Raw genomic sequence first — 17,875 nt, 5'->3', positions numbered from 1 at the left:
TTTACATATAAAAAAGAAAGTGTGATTTTGGCTTTTCTGATTTTTAGTTCTCACAATTAGAAAGGTTTTACTTCGTGTGATCTTTTTTGTTACCATGGTAACCTATATTCTCCCCTTTGTTCACACAAGTTGGAAGCTCTTGTTAAAGCAAGTGCTGTTTCTATGGCTCTTCACGTCTGTTTCTCTATGGTGACTGCCATCAAGGAACTCAAATAACATAACATTCCTGAAAGACAGTATGGGGCACCTCTTGGCACAGCACCCTCTAATAGATGCCCGAGGAAGTACAGATGTCACCATCACCCCTGCAAGGAGGTAGGGGGAGGCATTTCCTGTTTGTTTTCTTGTTCTATTAGTGGCTCCTGCTTAAGGCCCCCACAGCTCTTGCCTTGGAAAACTCTCCTTTCAGGAGCATGTTGGCCACTATCTGTGTCTCTGGAGAGCCAGTCCATAGATTGTGTAAAACCAACCCAGGCTTACACAGTGTGAGGCAAAACAAACCTTCCTTTAGTTTAGACATGAATCCCTTTTTTTCCTTTATATTTTCTAAGAAATAATTTAATTTTAAGTGAACGAACTAATAAGTAACTAACCAATCAACTGACCAACTAACAAAAACTTAAGAGTCTCTCCCACAGAAGCCTTCTTACTGCTTTGAAAATTTATTGTTAGTTCAACCAATTGGCATCCACTCACATACTTAAGTGCTAACGTGATACTTGGGCATACATTTCTGTTGACCTGTATTAGTACAATGTCAGCTTATAATTGCGTGATCTAAAAATAATGATGTATTATGGCCTAGTTCATATCTAGGTTTTATTTAATGCAGTTCCTAGGCCATTATGCTTTCGTGGTTGACTGCATTCGCCATCATTTCTGTTGGGAGCCAAATATTAAAAGAAATTCATTAATGATGTGGTCTGCTTCGCTAGGGGTATGGAAGGGAAACATTGATTTAGGGGGCGGCACGTGTGAGAGGGTGCTTTTAATATCTTGCAGTCTGCCAAGCATGCGAAGGCAAGATTTGGTTTAGGATTTGTGACTCTGGTGAACAAACCAGGGTGAAAGCTCTGACTTGTGTGCTTTACACTAAAACATAAAGAAGCACTGAAATTCAGAAAAAAAAAAAAAGAGGAGGAGACAGCTTTGTTCCCTGAAGTTGTCCCATGCACTGTATCTACAGAACCATATGCTTCTCCTGTAAGTGAGTGCTACTTATTTCTATTTTACTTTTAATCCCAAGACAGAGAGATAGGATTGAAACAATTCCATTACAATCCTGACAGTACGCTCTTGCTTAGTCAGGGTTACTATTGCTGTGATAAAACACCATGACCACAAGCAACTTGGAGTAGAGAAGGTTTGTTTGCTTACATTTCCATATCATTTTCACCATGGAAGGAAGTCAAGACAGAAACTCAAACAGGGCAAGAACCTGGAGGCAGAAGCTGGTGGATGCAGAGGCCATGGAGGAGTGCTGCTGTCTGGCTTCCTACCCATGGCTTGCTCAGCCTGCTTTCTTATACATCCCAGGACCATCAGACCAGGAATGGCACCACCCACATCAATCACTAATTAATCATAGTCCTAATATGCTTTATTGAGCTTCCTGTACAGTTTAAATTTTTGGTGCGCTACTACTTTACTGCTGCATAGGGTGTTTCTGGTAATGATTTGTTTCGTCATATAGTTTATGATTTTTAACAAATTTCTTCTAAAATCCTTTCTGTTTTGTGGATGAATTTTGCTCTTGTTTCTCTAGCTTGAGATCTTAGAGCTCTATCTAGGTCAGTATTGATTTTTCTTTTTTTCCTAGCATGACGTCTTCATGCCATGAAGCAAGACTTTAGAATTTACATTTGTGTAAGGCTGACCTTTTGACTGATCTCATGTAATCATTTTCTTTTATCCTCTCCCCGAAGGCTCTGTTATAGGATCAGCTTCTGCCACGCTGAGTCTGAGGGTGCTCCGAGTTTTCTAGCCTCTTTTCAATTAAAATAGCAACATTTTCGCACACTTGCTTCATAGCTTCTCTCTAGTCTTAGCTACTTTCTCATCCCCATCAGTGAAGATGATGAGTTAACAAGATGCAAATATAAGCACAGCGTGTCCTCTCGGTTCTTCAGTGTGAACAGTTCCTTATGATTCGTGGAACTCTTGGCCATCGTATATGACTTTTCACGATGTTCAAGGGCGTCCTCTATCCTATTGATTTCTCTCTCCTGTCTTCTTCCTATCCAGTCTACTTTCAGCTAAGACATCATTCTGAGTTCTCGTGGCTTCTCACCTGCAACATCACAAATCAAAAAGCTAATTATAAGTAATGTCTTTTTTCCTCTCATTCTATTTTCATATCGTTCACAGTGCCAGCATTAAAGAAATCCATCACATCTTGAATTTATATAAAATGACACAGTTAAAAAATAGTGAGCATTAATGACTTTCCCAGGTTATTGTTCAATTTTACAAATTTATTTACGTTTAGAGAATTGTGGGGATTGATGACTGTTGACCACTATCTAGCTATATTTGTGTAAGGCTGGTACAGTGCCTGGAAATAACTGGTTATAAATTTTTTAGTTTGACAGAATCAGATTCATTGCATTTCATGTGAGAAGGTGCATAGACATTTCTTTACCATAAAGAAGGGTAAGGTGCTTTTATTTAGTATATGAACAGCAAAATGCAAGTAGAGAGTTTCTTCCAATGTCTCTAGTGGTTTTGAAATAAAATTTCCACACAGTCCCCAAATGCAATACAGATAATATTTCTGTCTTTACATTGAGGGTGATGAATGTAACATTCAGAGATAATGAACTTTCCCCATGTTCCACAGTTGTCTGATGGAAAAGCCAGGACTTATCAACTTTGTTCCAATGTTCTAGAAATTCTACATCTATACTCTTGGCAAAAGTGTAATTTTTCTAAGGTTCCAGGAGATAACTTTTGGAGATCTGTTCTTGAACTCTCTTGAAGTATAACACATTTCCCTCAGATGTGCGGAGTGATGTACACAATCAGCCCTCATGGGAAAGATTCCTAGGTTACAGTGAAGAAAGATTTAGGTCTGAGGAAAAACAAAACCTGACTCTAAGAAAAGGCTCAAATATTTTCTCCTGTGCCAGGTTACAGGAGAGCCGGCTGCATCCATTCAGGATAAACAAAATGCTCATCAGTGTGGTGGTCAATTGCAGGCCGGGGGGGGGGGGTGTTTCAGAATGACAGAAGGGAAGATGGCAAGAGAGTGTGTTCAAAGCAGCATATGCTGTCTAGACCAAGATTCTTTTAGATGTATTTGGAATAGTTTACCATCATTACCCTGGGTTTTTCAGTCCAACCACTAAACCATTAACAATTACTTACTTAGAATAAGCAGAAAACATTCCTCTAAGTTGGATCTGCTTCTTAAAGTTCAAGAGATCATAATTTATGATGGCAGAACTTCGACCATCAGGTTTGTAAACACACAGACCTACATAACTTTTAGCATTAAGAATATTAATATATCACCACCATCAATAACACTCCACCTCCACCACACCTCCAGCACCCCCACTTCCACCCTTACCTCAATCACCACCACCACCACCACCTCTACCATCTCCTACATCCCTACCTTCTACACCACCACCACCACCATTTAGTGATGTTGAGAGTCCAAACATTTTGTGTTACAAGGGTGATTCTGCAAAGTTCATGTGCTGTCTTTATAAACAGTTCAGACGTAGCCCAGCCTGTAGTTTGTAGTCTTGGCTCCGTTGAAGGGGTTTGAAGTCAAGGTACTTATTACTATTCACCTAAACTTGTTTCTTGGACACCCTTACTATTTCCCTTTCTTTATGGGCAGAGAGGAGAGACAAGTGCACAGACCAAGTACGCTCATCTTCACCTCTCCGAACATTTGGCCATGGAACTGGAGCTAGGTGTTCTTTGTGCTGTTGGCTTCCTCCTCTGGCATGCTGCCTGGGCAGCGGGAGTCAGCCAGTGGCTGACCCAGCTTTACGGCCCCATTACAGAAAAGTGAAAGATACGTGTACAGAAGCTGGGGATCAATTTCTTTTTCCCTGAATAACTGCTCAGAGCTACAATTCTCAATAATGTGATGGAAACATAAATTCTTAGCTTCCCTGTGTAATTGTTGTTTGACCCCAAGCAACTTGGACAATAAAGAATACTGAATTGAAGACCGTGAAGATAGCCAATGAAATCTCAGGAAGAACAAGATTCAGGTCTAGAAACCACACCCAGCAGATCAAGGTGCCAGGACATTCTCTCTAGCATTGTTCCCATTCTCTCTAAGAGAATGCTTTCTGTCTCACCCTTCAGATTGGTGCTTCCCACATAGCTGTCAAAAGCTCCCATGTTTCATGTTTTGCCATTGAAGGAGGACTAGCTTGCTGTTTTCAAAGGTCCACGTCCTAAGCAAGATGTATTATTAGATATGGCTCATTTGGCACAACAGGATAAGCCCTGGAGACACTCCTTTAAGGTTAAGCTGAATATAGGTCCATGTAAGGTATATACAGTGTAGGTATATAATATGCTCATATGTGATCATGCCCCGATTATTCTTTTCTTTTGTTCATTTGAGATGAAATCTCTGGTCTCAAATTTGCAATCCCTCACCTTAGATTTCTCAATGATGAGATTGCAGGTGTGTACCACCATGCCTAGCTACAAACTTGAAGAATCTTTTCCCCCAAATATGCTTCTGAACATTTACATATGTTTTGAAAATCTTGGTGTCAAACTACAGATGAAGTGTTAATTGATGTCATAATGTCATTTAGGGGTATTCTCTTTTGACCCAGGCAACTGTGTAAGTTCAAAGACTCTTTAATGTGTTACTCACATCTCAGGGCCTCTGTCATAGATGATGTATCATCCATGTGTCTAACTCCCCATAAGAGATGCAACAGAAGTTAGGGTATCCTATAGTCTATATCTTCCTAAGGCTGTAGTAGGAGTGGAACACAGATAAAGAAATAGAGGCTTCTTCTTTGCCCTGTTCTTTTTCCAAAGTGAGAGGTACATAGAATCTCATCTGTGTTCATATTGTCCTAGATACTCTAGCTATAGCTCCAGACTTTGGTTTCAGGTCAGAATCCCCAGGGAGCAAATGCACAGACCTCGGTAATCCTTGGAAGGACCTTTTGGCAGAGTGACCTTTCAAGAAGGATACTGGCACAGATGCAAATAGGACCAAAGAATGAATCCTGATTTGTATGGTGGATAGACTCAAGTTCTAAAAAGGGTTTAGAGAGGAAAAGCAGACAGATATTGTAAAACCATCACAGTGGCCATGTGTGACCTGTAATATTCAGAAAATAGGACTTAGGACAGAGTTGCTGCTCCTATACAGGCAAATGAATACGATGCTTCATCTCTTACCATGACTCTGAGGAGATGCGGCAATGGAGCGACTGGAGCAAACTCTGGGATGGACTTTGAGTTCTTGGAGATTCCTTGAATGTGAAAAGAACTATGCAGGGCCATGACAAAGCCCCAGTGTCTGGCTTCATTGCTGGTGAAAGGTGTTGCCACCTGTGTGCACACTCTAGAGATGTGGGGTTCTTCATGTGCAATCCCTGTTCCTGGTCCATGTCATCCCCTGAAAAGATGAAGCCCATCATTTTCACGTCCACGTTCCTTCTTGCTGGACCATCTAGTTTTTATTGAAGGTCTATTAGAGAGACGTGTGAAGGGGGTCCTCCTCATTCATTAGGGCTGAAGCCACCTTGATCTCTCTGTGTGGATCACCCTGCATTGACTGGAATGCTTCTAAATATTCATAACATTACATACACAAATAAGCATATATCAGACTATGTGTGTGAATTAGGATTAGTGAGTCTTACTCTACTTTTTAAGTCCTAAGAATGCATATGCAACTTCTACATAAAGCTAAGGAATAGGACTTGATAATATCTCTATATATGTTGGAAACTTAATTACAAGAGAAATAACCTCACACAGAATGGGTGAGGTTGGTGCTATTTATTCCTGCCTAAAACTTCTGGAGGAGTAGCCTGTGATAGAACAGGCTTCTAGATTCTCACCTCATAAAACAGCATGAGGTTACTGTTAGCCCTTAATTTTATATCTTTATTATAGGAAAATCTTTTCTTACTTGATTTGAGGAATGTTCTCATCTTTTTCTCATGTTTGTGAAAACGAAATGTTAAAGGGTTTAGCATAACAACCATTGGCAAATTAAGATGTAAAATAATACTCTGCCTGAAATTAGCCAAAGGAGTTTAGCATGGTTCAGTAATATAAAGTCATTGGGCTCATAATATTTTAGGACCTGAGTGAGTTTGGCAAAGAACAAAAATTATGTTAGCATTAAAACTCAAGCAAAGTAACAATTAATTTAAGTTTCAAGGAAATATTAAACAAAGCATTGTGCTGTAACATGGAACATTGACACAAATAACTCCCCAGTTGAATATTAAGTAGATTCTAAAGTGGTGGTTAGCCAGAAAATGGACAGTTTTTATTTAATTCTCTTATGCACTAGTCTCTGTCCTGAAGTATTAGCCATAATTTTGTTCAAGGTGGTGACAGCACCTGAGATAGTGTTCCTCTGAAAGATGGTTGCTTCTTTTCCGATGATAGCACCCTCAGTTTATTCTGCATGTTGTCTTTCTGGGTATATAACCCTTAAGCATTGTGAGCAAATATTTAAAGTAATTTCATATGCTAACTGAACATGTGTTTTGGTGAATTTTTGTGCTTCAAGATATGCTTACATCCCAAGCCTGAAACCTGTGTGTGTTACACTCTTTAGAGTTAGAGTCTTTGTAGATTTAGTCAAGTAGAGATATATTCTTACTGTATTTGGGTGAGCTCTGATCCCTTGACTGGTGTATGTATAGAGAATTTAGATCTATACATGAATACATATGTGCATGTGCACACACACACTGTATTTGGGTGAGCCCTGATCCTATGACGAGTGTACATGTAGAGGAGAATTTAGATATACATGTAAACACACATAAGCACGTGCACACGTGCGTGCACACACACACATACACACACACATATGCACACACAATGGAAGAAAGAGGCAAGGAGAATGTTACATGGTGATAAGGTTGATGCAGAATTGACGTATCTGTAAACCATAAAATTCTAGGAAACATAGAAAACTATCAGAAGCTGGGTCAGGGGAGTGTGTGTGTGTGTGTGTGTGTGTGTGTGTGTGTGTGTGTGTTTCTACAGCCTCCAGAGGGAACATGGGTCTGCCAGTGTCTTGGTCTAGAACTTTTGGTTCATAGAATATTTCAGAATAAATTAATGCTTGAAGTTACCCTACTCTTAGAAATCTGAAACAATAGACTTCTTTGGAAGTAAATGCAATTAACTGTCATCAATGATAATTTTCCTGGGAGTAATTCTTATGAATGGGTCACATGAGTAGGGAATTATCTGCTATTTTTCAGCACTGAATTTTATGAATAGTTAAAATATTCCACTTAGTAAATAATGTTTCTTTTTACATTTCTGTTTCATTGTCCTAACACCAAGCAAGATACCCAGGTGAAACAAAGTCTTCCCTAGAGACGCATGCATATGAGACTAAATGTTCAGCACCAGCTGTTTCCTCTCATTCTTTCATGGCATCATCAGGGACCTTCTGAGGGCTGCATTTGTCATTGATCTAGTCAACACATGAAACACAAAGCTAGACAAACTAGACACTGTGGATAACTCACGGGAAGACAGACCTCATCTTCTCTTATAGAAATTACTCTGGCGTCAAAAGTTAATGTTAAAATAAGTCACAGAGACTTTGAAGAGCCTATTTATAAAATTCAGTTTTCACTCTGTACTGTAGTTAAAATCGCCCTTATAAAACCATTAATCTTTTTTTTAGTATTACCCTAACTTGCACACTTATTCAAGAGAAGAAAGATGAGAATTTGAGGAGGATATTGCTGCTATCACAAAATCTTCCTGTATTTGAGATCTAAAGATATATCTCTGCTTGGCCAGGATGAAAGTATTGTATGGTGTGGAAATTAATTTTATTTTTTGAGTAATTAACTGATTGTGTCACTGTAGTTTACTGAATACTTCTCTTAATTATCTGTCTTAAAATAATTATCTTCCCCATCTTTTACAAAACTGTATTTTAAAACATAATATCCTTTTTGTGGTTATTCAGGATCAACCCTAGTGCCTCATTCATGTGACTGCAGCCTCAACACCACACTCTTTAGAAAAGATAGTTTAGCCCCCCTTTCTTTTAATCATAAAAATGTCACTAATAAACAAATTGCATTTTCCCAATTTATATTATAAAATAGTGATTAATGTGGTTCTCATTATTTTTGTCTAAGCAAAATGGTGTATTTGTTGTTTATTGTCTTCAAGTTGTCCTCATATGTTTTTTCTTTAGCTGAAAGATTCCCGAGAGGCTATCCACATGTACCGACTTTACCATGATATGTTCTTTTACAAGATCATTATTTATGTAAGACATGGAAATATAATTAATGACTCATTTCATTCTTCAGAAAGTTCACCTACATCCTACACAGTGTCGACTGTTTTGCTAAATCTTTATGTGCTTAGATGAGTCTGAAAAATGAATTAAGAGAATCCTTTGCTTTTTTTCTATTTCCATCCCTTCTGTTTTAGATAGTCAAGTTTGAATCCAAGGAAGCTGCTTCTGCGTGGCAGTGGCAAGAGAAGTTAGAGAACCACATGGAAGACACCCAGGACCTAAATGAGCAATCTGTAAGTCTTAATTTAACCTCAGTTCTGCTTTCAAAAGAGATGAGAAGACTACTCAAAACTTCCTTAGCAAGGAACCTATTGTCAGCAGTAATGGTTTGGGTTAAATATATTTTTCTGATTTTCAGATTCTCTTGTAAGGCCATAAAATGGGCCTTTGGCAATGTGTGCTGTTCCTGCTTAATGATGATGTCACACTTTGATGTCTCCCTTGATGCTCCACTTGGAGAGTCTAAGGTTGGAAGACTAGGGTGTTGAAATCATGCTGTGTGTTTAGACAGTCTGAGAAATTTTATGCACTTCCTTTGTTATGTTTTGTTCCAAAAATGCTGGATGGTTTATGTATTGCTGGCCATTGGGAGTATAATAGGAGAAAGGATATTATTAGCATGTCTATTGCTCATCTCATGGATGAAAACCACAGTACTCAAGGGCTTTCCTTATTTTGCTGGATTTATCGTGGGACCAAGAATGTGGCAGCTTGGTTACAATCCTATTAAGATTCTGTCTTCCTATAGGGAGAGGCTTGATGGCTTCTCCTCTTGCCTCATTAGTAGGATCTCGAAGACATTAATTCTTTATTGTATGCCACTAGGGGCATAGACTGCTGGAGACAGTCACTGTAGTTGCTCTGCACATAGGCAGCTACTGCGGTCACAGTGAAAAACACATGCATATCACCAAGAATGTTTTTCACAGGCTATTCTCCTTAGCTTGTACAATCATGATTGACCTTAACGTCTAAGGTTTCTCAGGGACACATGAGGACAAGATGGTTGCATATAACAGTGTAACTATAGAATAGACACACACAGTGAATTTAATTTTAAAATAAAATATAATGTGTGTTTTGGTTCAAAGCTGCTATTCTAAATTGATTTAATTTACTTTCTAGCAGATAATTAAAATACATACATCAACATTTTAAATTTTGTATCTAGAGGTCACCTTAGTACAATTTCATTAAATAATTATAGCACTACTCATTTCTGACAGTACCCAACATAGCAACGACACGATGAGCAATTGCAAGAGTTTGAAGCTTGCAATCAATCAGTAGAAGGTTGGAAATTGTCTTGATGTCATTGAAAAACTGTCAGAGATAGGCAAGGGCTTTGGAAAAGCCTCTAAAAGTGCTGGTTACTGAATTTGACTACTTGCGACAAGAACTTTGGCAAGTAGGTTCTAGTTGTCATGATGGCTCTGTCTGTCCCATATGTCTTTTTGTGTTTGTGGTTCTTGCTGGGATCAGATGTCTGTGAATGTGACCACATTGCTGAACCGTGGATAAGTATGTTACCTGAGTGCTATAATATGTAGTTTATCTTAATATTCTTAGAAGCATTTTCAATTGTGTGCATGCGCCTGGCTGCATGAGTGTGTGTGTGTGTGTGTGTGTGTGTGTGTGTGTGTGTGTGTGTGTGTGTGTTAGGTGACCCAAGGTCCACATGTTTTCAGATGCTGAGGAGTTGGAGTTTGGGAAGTACAGAATAGTGTTAAAGAGGGAAGAGCCCTGAAAAGCAGGATAGTTGATTCCTTAGTCACTCTAGGCAATGCATGTACATGAGAAAGATTATTTACTTTATTTTCTAATACATCTTAAATTAAAAATTATAATGTGATTACATCATTTTCCATATCCCTTTCCACCCTCCAACCCCTCTCGTGTACTCCCTTAGCCTTTCTTAAGTTCACGGCATGTTTTCTTTAATTGTTGATATGTATGCAATATATGTAATATTATATAGTCCTAAATATATAAATACAACAAAATATCTGCTTTAATGCAGTTGGAGTTAAGAAAACGTATAGTTACACTTACCATAAGGCTAAAGTGTTACTGAAGGTTTAGATCATCTTTGACAAACAATGCCTAGAATTTGCAAATTGTGTCTATAGTATCAGTGGTTTCCTTTCAGAGTTATTTCAGAGTTGATGATTTTTAAACTCTTTAAAAAGCTCTTAGTGATATTACTGTGCAGAACAAATTATCTAGAGTGACCTCTGTAGCTTGGCATGAATCTAAGCTTAATCTCATGTGTGAATCTCTGCACACATAGACCAGCCTATTCATCTCAAATGTGCGGATGGATAAAGAGGAATGGTCTGGACTTCTTTGGGTCTTTGAGTGCTGTAAACGTGAAACTTCTGGGTGATCTTTCTGCAAGCCCATGACTTTGCTTCCTCACCACATTGTGTCTGACAATGAGACAGTTTATACTGAGTCGTCCATCATTATGGACAAGTAAAAATAAAACACTTAAGATCAGCCTCGATACAATAAAATAGTTTATATTTGAATTATATCATTAAATAACTTTAAATCTTGTGGATATATTAGTTTCCCAATACCTTTTGAAAAGTCTAGCATTTTAAAAATATAGAATAAACACGGTCCAGGATGGAATTCCGGTTCATAAGATGAAAATGTCAGGGCATGGATACCATAGTGAGTGTCATTTATGATTCATGCGTGCTTCATCCAGCACTCTGCAGACATGTCCATGCAATGTAAATCTACCATCTAGCATTCTACAGATGAAGTCGTTGCGCAGACAATGTTAAGGTCAAATAGCAGTAAGAACCTGAATTTAGAATTGTACATACTTTCATCTTGCCCTAAAATATTTAATCAATTTTTGTTATGATGCAACATGTTGACAAAGCCTTGCACTGTAGGGTCAATTACTGGCTAGTAATTCATAAACACTGAGACTCACCCCTTAGACTCATTCTCATCTGTAGAGTGGGAAGGATGTTGCATGATGTGTTGGTGTGTGCTCCCTTGAGTATTCATTAAGATTAGTGTCTATTCTAAACAACTTGAGGGCCTTGGAAGATGGCTTTGTTGGTGAAATATCTGCTGAGCTCAGATTTCCAGCACACAAACAAAAAGCATCCAGTGTTGAGGATGCAGAGTCAGGCTGATCATGGAGCACACTGGTCAGCCAGGCTAACCAGTTAGTGAGTGCTACACTCTCCGAGAGTCTGTCTCAAAGGATGGTGGAGAACAAGAGGGCAAGACAACCATTGACACCTCATGGATTCTATAGATACACCCACAGGTACATGTGCACACAACACACACACACACACACACACACACACACACACACACAGACATAGAAAGGGAGAGATGGCAAAGGTAGGGAGAGGGAGAGATGGTAGGGGGAGGGAGAGGGGAAGGGGGAAGAAAGTCTTCAGTGAGTACTCCTTCTTTCTTGTCTATTCTTTTCTGGACCTTCTGTCTACCTGGAGGTTTATAAGGTCATAAGATTAACAGATTAACAGTGACTTTATCAGCTCTCCTGTCCGTCCATTTTCCTCAACCAGATCCTCCCTCTCCCCCTGCTCCATCCTACCCACCTTTCCTTGTGCTTTCTTGACACCTTTCTCTGTGCTTCACTTTCCTAACTTTGAGCTTGTATTTTTTTTTAACTTGGGACAACCTTGTCCTGCTTCAAAATACATTATATGGTCACATTGTTGCTCTCCATCCTTTCCTTCATAGCACTTCTGTCCTGGAGAGAGGATTATATAAGGTCCAGCACAAAATACTAAATACTATTGATTCCTCAGTCATATTTCTAGTTTCTGTCTGTTGCCTGAACCTTCTAGATCTTCTGGGGTCTCTACTGATCTGAAAATGCTATCGAGCCCTTCTACTGAGCTACTCTGATGTTGTAGACTCACTTGGAGCTCACTACTTCTGAGAACTCCTTCCCAACTCCTTCCTTTCTCTCCATGCCACCAGCAACAGAGGGTCAGCGGTGCTGGAGAGGCCGTGTTGGGTTGTCCATGTGGATCAGCCACAGTTCTATCAGGTGCCTCTGCAGTGTGCTGTGATTGACATTGATGACATTGATAAGGCTTTGGCATTATCTGTAGCCTAGCATCCACCACTGAGAACTGACACCTAATCTGTTTACTTTTGTGTATAACTTCTGGGTTATAAGCTTCTGAAGAGCAATGGCAAGTTTCGCCTGTCCTGAACTCTTCCTAACTGTAACATTTTTGTTGATGTTCATTAACTATTTTCTCTAAAGACACTTAATATGTTTTTGGTGAGGCACACCAGCAAACAACCCAATAAGGTTTAGAAAGCAAGATTTTTGTTTCAGAAGATACGGTCTCAGAAATGTGCGCTTGAGTCACATATCCATGGAGAATCTCACCAGTTTTCCTGCATATTCTCAAAACATACTTTGTCCTTAAACCTCCTTCTATATTTGTTTGCACAGCATCTGACTCTCAGTTTGCAGTTTGGCTAACAGTATCTAGAAAGATTTAGGGCCATTAAAAATAAGATTTAAGTATCCTAAAACTATCATAAGCTTATCTTCCAGAGTTGCTAGTGTAGAAGTTTATGTGAATTCAGCTTACATCATTTTTAAATTTGAAAATGTTACTCTTGTGTGACTTGTCTGTTTTAAAATTTTTAAACAAAAATTTCTGTGTGTGTATGTTTTGCCTACATGTATGTCTGTGCATATACATATATGTAGGTACCTGCTTGGCTCCCTGAGAGAAGACAGAAGAGGGCACTGAAACCAGACAGACAGTTGTGAGCTGCCGTGTAGGTGCTGGGAATTGAATCTGGGTCCTCTGTAAGAGCAGACAGTGCTCTCAACTATTGAGTCATCTCTCTAGCCTCAAAAATTGTTATTCTTGATAACCGAGAAAGCTATGGGTTTAGTTCATACTTAGCAATGTGTCATTGGATACTGTGAACTATATTATCTGCCTAGAATCCAAATTAAGAATGGGCAGTTTGTAGTATTTTTCTAAGGCCTGTAAAATCCTTATACAGTAAGATGTATCAAAGTTCTATTTTGATGGAGTGGGATATTATTGCTGATATTTTTGTCTTTGTCTCATTCATTCAAACTAATGGGATGATGTCTGGCTTAAATTTATGATCAAGTTAGAAGACTTGAAAACATAAGGTGTATTTTTAAAAATATTACATGTTATATCATAATTTTAAGTATTATAGGTTACACAATAAAATATTAGTGAATACTAGTTAAATAAAGTGAATCTTATAGTTGTAAAATTGCCTTCTTTAAATGTTATATATCAAGGGTCTGAACATTCCTGTCTATTTTAACACTGTCATTAAATCAGTACAATATTTCTTAATTACTATACTTACTACTTTTTAGAATTATAGTTTGTCAAAACTTTTTTTCACAAATATATATCTGGACATTGTATGGAGATTTTTTTTTTTTTTTTTTTTTTTTTTTTTTGGTTTTTGAGACAGGGTTTCTCTGTGCAGCCCTGGCTGTCCTGGAACTCACTTTGTAGACCAGGCTGGCCTCAAACTCAGAAATCCACCTGCCTCTTGCCTTCTGAGTGCTGGGATTAAAGGTGTGCACCACCACACCAGGCTCGTATGGAGATTTTATCTGTGTGTCATCCCCCGGATGTGGAGAGTTGTCATTGGGTTTAACTACTGCTGACAAAGGGTTGGGACAGGATTTACAGAAGAGTGACACCTTTTGTTCACTCTTAGAGGAAGAAGGGGGTGTCAGAGCTTCTGGCGTGGTGGCTCTGTGTTGGGTCGTTGCCAGGCCTCCAAGGACGTTCTATTCTCTAAGGCAGAGGTTAATAAGAGCTAGGCTATCTCACCCAAAGTCTTCTACTTGGTCACACAATTTACCATGGTCACAAAGATAGTCTACCTTATGAATGAAATGGAGATAAATATTCATCTGGAAACATTGTGTGTTGCTTCTGTGCTTTACCAACCGGAGATGTGAGAAAGTGAATGCGATATAATTTCAGCAAGTGGAAAACTTTATTGATGCATAGTGAGGCCATGGATAGGGACCATCCTGAGTGTCTTCTGTGTATTCTCATTGAGTCTCGTTGATATCCCCATGGTGAGCTCTGTCATAACCCCAATCTGAAGAAGACTCACTGAGACTGAGCTTGTATACTTAACTGGAGGAGGAAAATGGATGGAAAGCTGTTGTAAGAGACTGTCAGCTGACAGTCTGATGCCCAAATCTAGGCTGCTTTGATCAGTTTAAATGGTGTTCAGACTTTGAAGTATGTATCACAAAATCAGGTTGATTACAGTTTATTTAAATGCCAATCAAGTGTATTAAATATGAGTATTGGAAAGAAGTATAAATTATTTTACCATTATTACGTTAGTCTTCATCAGTCAAAACCTTAATGAGCAGTTGCAGAATGTATGAAATTAAAAAGAAATCAAGCAGTTTCCATACATAAGTACTCGGGGATCACACGCTAATGTTCAGGAAACCCACTCAGCTATAAATCAAAAGATAACACCACAGAATGTCTCTGCTGCCATACAGTTTAGTTTACTGTGTGTTGGTATGACACTGTATCAGAGTTTATTCTTCAGATGTTTTAAAGTAGATTTGGAAAACTTAATGTTAATCTAATAAGTGATTACCTGTGGGGCATTGCTGTATTTGAATCCTGGTATAAGGGGTCAAAGTACTTGGGAAACAAATTCAGAAGACATTACAGTTCTTGCAATTTATACTCTAGTGTAGGAGAAAGTGTTAAACAAAGTATGCAGAAAGTAATAATGTAAGGGAAAAAACCCAAATAGGTCAGGAAAGAGGTAGGAAGCACTTAGGGGCAGGTTGAGTAGGTGAAGGACTGCTGTGGTTTGGGGAAAGAACAGAAAGACCTAACAGAAATGAACACAAAGACCCAAAGGAAATGAAGGAAGGAGTCATGTGGACCATCTCGGGCAAGGTGGCTGGGGTGAAAGGATCAGCAATAGAAAATCTTCAGGCTGACTGATGCTTGGTACTTGGTACTGATGCTTGGTACTTGGGAGAAAGGACAAGGAGCCCCGGGCCAAGGTTGGTGGGGTGATAGTCAAGAATAAGCACACAGAGATTGTCTCCATGGTAGTGTGGAGGTGCTTCCTAGTCATCCCAAGACGCTCAGCACTGGCTAGCTTTAGTGGCATCTAAAGTAATGAAAGGATCTTGCAGTCAAGGGTTTTAGTAGTTATGGAGAAATTGCAAAGACTAATGTAATGTAACCTGTTGAAAAAAATATATCTCAAAGAGAATAATTCACTGATAAAACAAGCTAACATTCTTTGACCAACACCATGCTAAGACCTTTTTAGGCCATGATGTGATATAAAAATTTCAAAGATGAACCTGGCTTTCAGGAGAAACATGGATTAATAAGAATAGTATTATTTGATCAACTAGCAGTACCTCTGGTGAGAACTGCTGGACTCAGAAACTGTTTTGAAAACAAAAATAAGAAGACTTCTCGATGATGCATTGGACACATGCTGTTAGAAAAAGAAGGAGGTCCCGGGTGCCTTCTGTTCTTTATCCTGAGCACTGGGCGGGATAGGATTGACATTGACCCAGATGGGATACCTTGAAAGGATGACTGGGGTGGAGACCAGGAGCTGCATTTCAGACATAGTGCTATGTTCACTCACCTTGTTCTACACTCCTCTCTCTTCCTGTTTCATCCTGTGCTTTCCAGTCCATAGAACATGTTCTAGTATGAAATACAAGGGCATGGTATATAGGTATCATTTTCAGACTGAGACTGTGAAAGCTCCTGTATGTTTCTGTGGCTTGTCTGTACTCCTAGGGCAGCAGTTTTCCACATAGGACCTCAGCCCCCTTGGTGGTTTTATATCAGATATTCTTCATATCACATATTTGCAATGTGATTTATAACAGTAGTAAAATTACAGTTATGAAGTAGCAATGAAATAACTTTATGGTTGGGGGAGACCACAATACAAGGAACTATATTAAAAGACATTAGGAAAGTTGAGGAGCAGTGTGCTAAGGTGTTGAATAAAGAAAAACATGGATTGCTGAGCACTGCATGGGGGACAGATTCTCAAGAAACTTTTAGGGGCATGAGAAATTCTCCTCTCTGTCAGCCTTCAAGAATAAATATTGACGAGTCAGATATCACCTTCTGGAACTAAAAGAAGGAGGATTGGCTGGACACACAGAATTGGGGAATTCAGGGTATCAGGGGAAATTAGAGAAAGGATGTTGATGGAAACTACCAAGGGAGTTAAGTCTAGATAGAGAAAAACTAAATGGATGAAGTCATTGGCTACTTCAAATGTAGGGATCATAGCCATGACAGTCTATGTAATAGATAAGAAAACTACTTGGACCTACTACACAAACTCATAAGACTGAATTGTTCCATAAGTGTGTTTGCACATGTAGCCAACTTCTGTTTGTTGTGTTTCCTTCCAATATTTCTAGTAATCATGTACCCAAGTTTTGGTTACTGGGTTCATCTATATGTCTGGGTAGAAATTATCATACATTTCTGAACAAGTCCTGCTACATCATTCAGTTCACGGTTTCCACCAAAACAAAACCCAGAAAATACTTAGGTTGAAATATTTCTTAGCAAAGACATCATTTATCATCACCACAGCTTTAGATAGGATAGGTAGGCAGTCTATCCTGGCAGAGAATTGGCTGCATGTGTCTTGTCCTTGATATTATTCATACTAAGTTGGCTAACTCTGTTGTGGGATGGTTGTGGAGAGACCATCTTGAACAAGGTATGATGCTCAGGGGCATCTCTGATATACACCCACAAGATGTCAGTAGCAACCCTTCACTTTTTGGTGACAATAAAAAAAATTGTTCTTTTTGTCAGCCTTCAAGAAGGTGATGTCTTGAGATGTCACCAAATGTCTTCTGCAAAGGGATCAAGGCCCATGATCTATAGCATTCTTGACTCCCAGGAGTTACTTATTTATAATGTTGAATACAATATTAAAATATTTGAGTTAGACTCTTTGAATTTTCATAGAAGTTGTAAAACATTATTGAGAACCTAGGATAGAGAGAAAACATATAATACCAAATATAAGAAAAAAATAAGGGATGAAGAGGTGGCTCAGTGGTTAAGAGCACTGATTGCTCTTCTAGATGTTCAGAGTTCAATTCCCAGTAACCACATGATGGCTCCCAGCCATCTGCAATGGGAAATAATGCCCTTTTCTGGTGTGTCTGAAGATAGCAACAATGTACTCACATACATAAAATAAATAAAAACAGAAGAAAGAATCAAAGAAAACAAAATAGTATTGCCCCATAATAGGTTAGAATACATAGCA

General features: G+C 38.8%; 1 protein-coding gene across 10 annotated transcripts in view; it reads left to right on the top strand.

Annotated features, from left to right (window-relative positions):
• The window catches only part of Eya4 (EYA transcriptional coactivator and phosphatase 4), a 247,877-nt gene that overhangs the window by 19,040 nt on the left and 210,962 nt on the right, over positions 1–17,875 (top strand). For 9 of the 10 annotated variants that reach the window (XR_001779457.2, XM_006512524.4, XM_030244877.1 and 6 more), the window contains one exon: positions 8,653–8,751. The exons of the other annotated variant lie outside the window; for it this stretch is intronic. Coding sequence is in view for 8 of the 9 variants with exons in the window: in XM_006512524.4 (XP_006512587.1) it covers positions 8,719–8,751 (33 nt within the window). In the remaining variant the exon portion in view is untranslated. The remainder of the gene's footprint in view (positions 1–8,652; positions 8,752–17,875) is intronic. 10 annotated transcript variants of the gene reach the window in all.

Source organism: Mus musculus, chromosome 10 (assembly GCF_000001635.26).
Source record: "Mus musculus strain C57BL/6J chromosome 10, GRCm38.p6 C57BL/6J".
Lineage (NCBI taxonomy): Eukaryota > Metazoa > Chordata > Mammalia > Rodentia > Muridae > Mus > Mus musculus.
The sequence above is the reverse complement of the archived record's forward strand: the minus strand, read 5'-3'. Positions and strand labels throughout refer to the sequence as shown.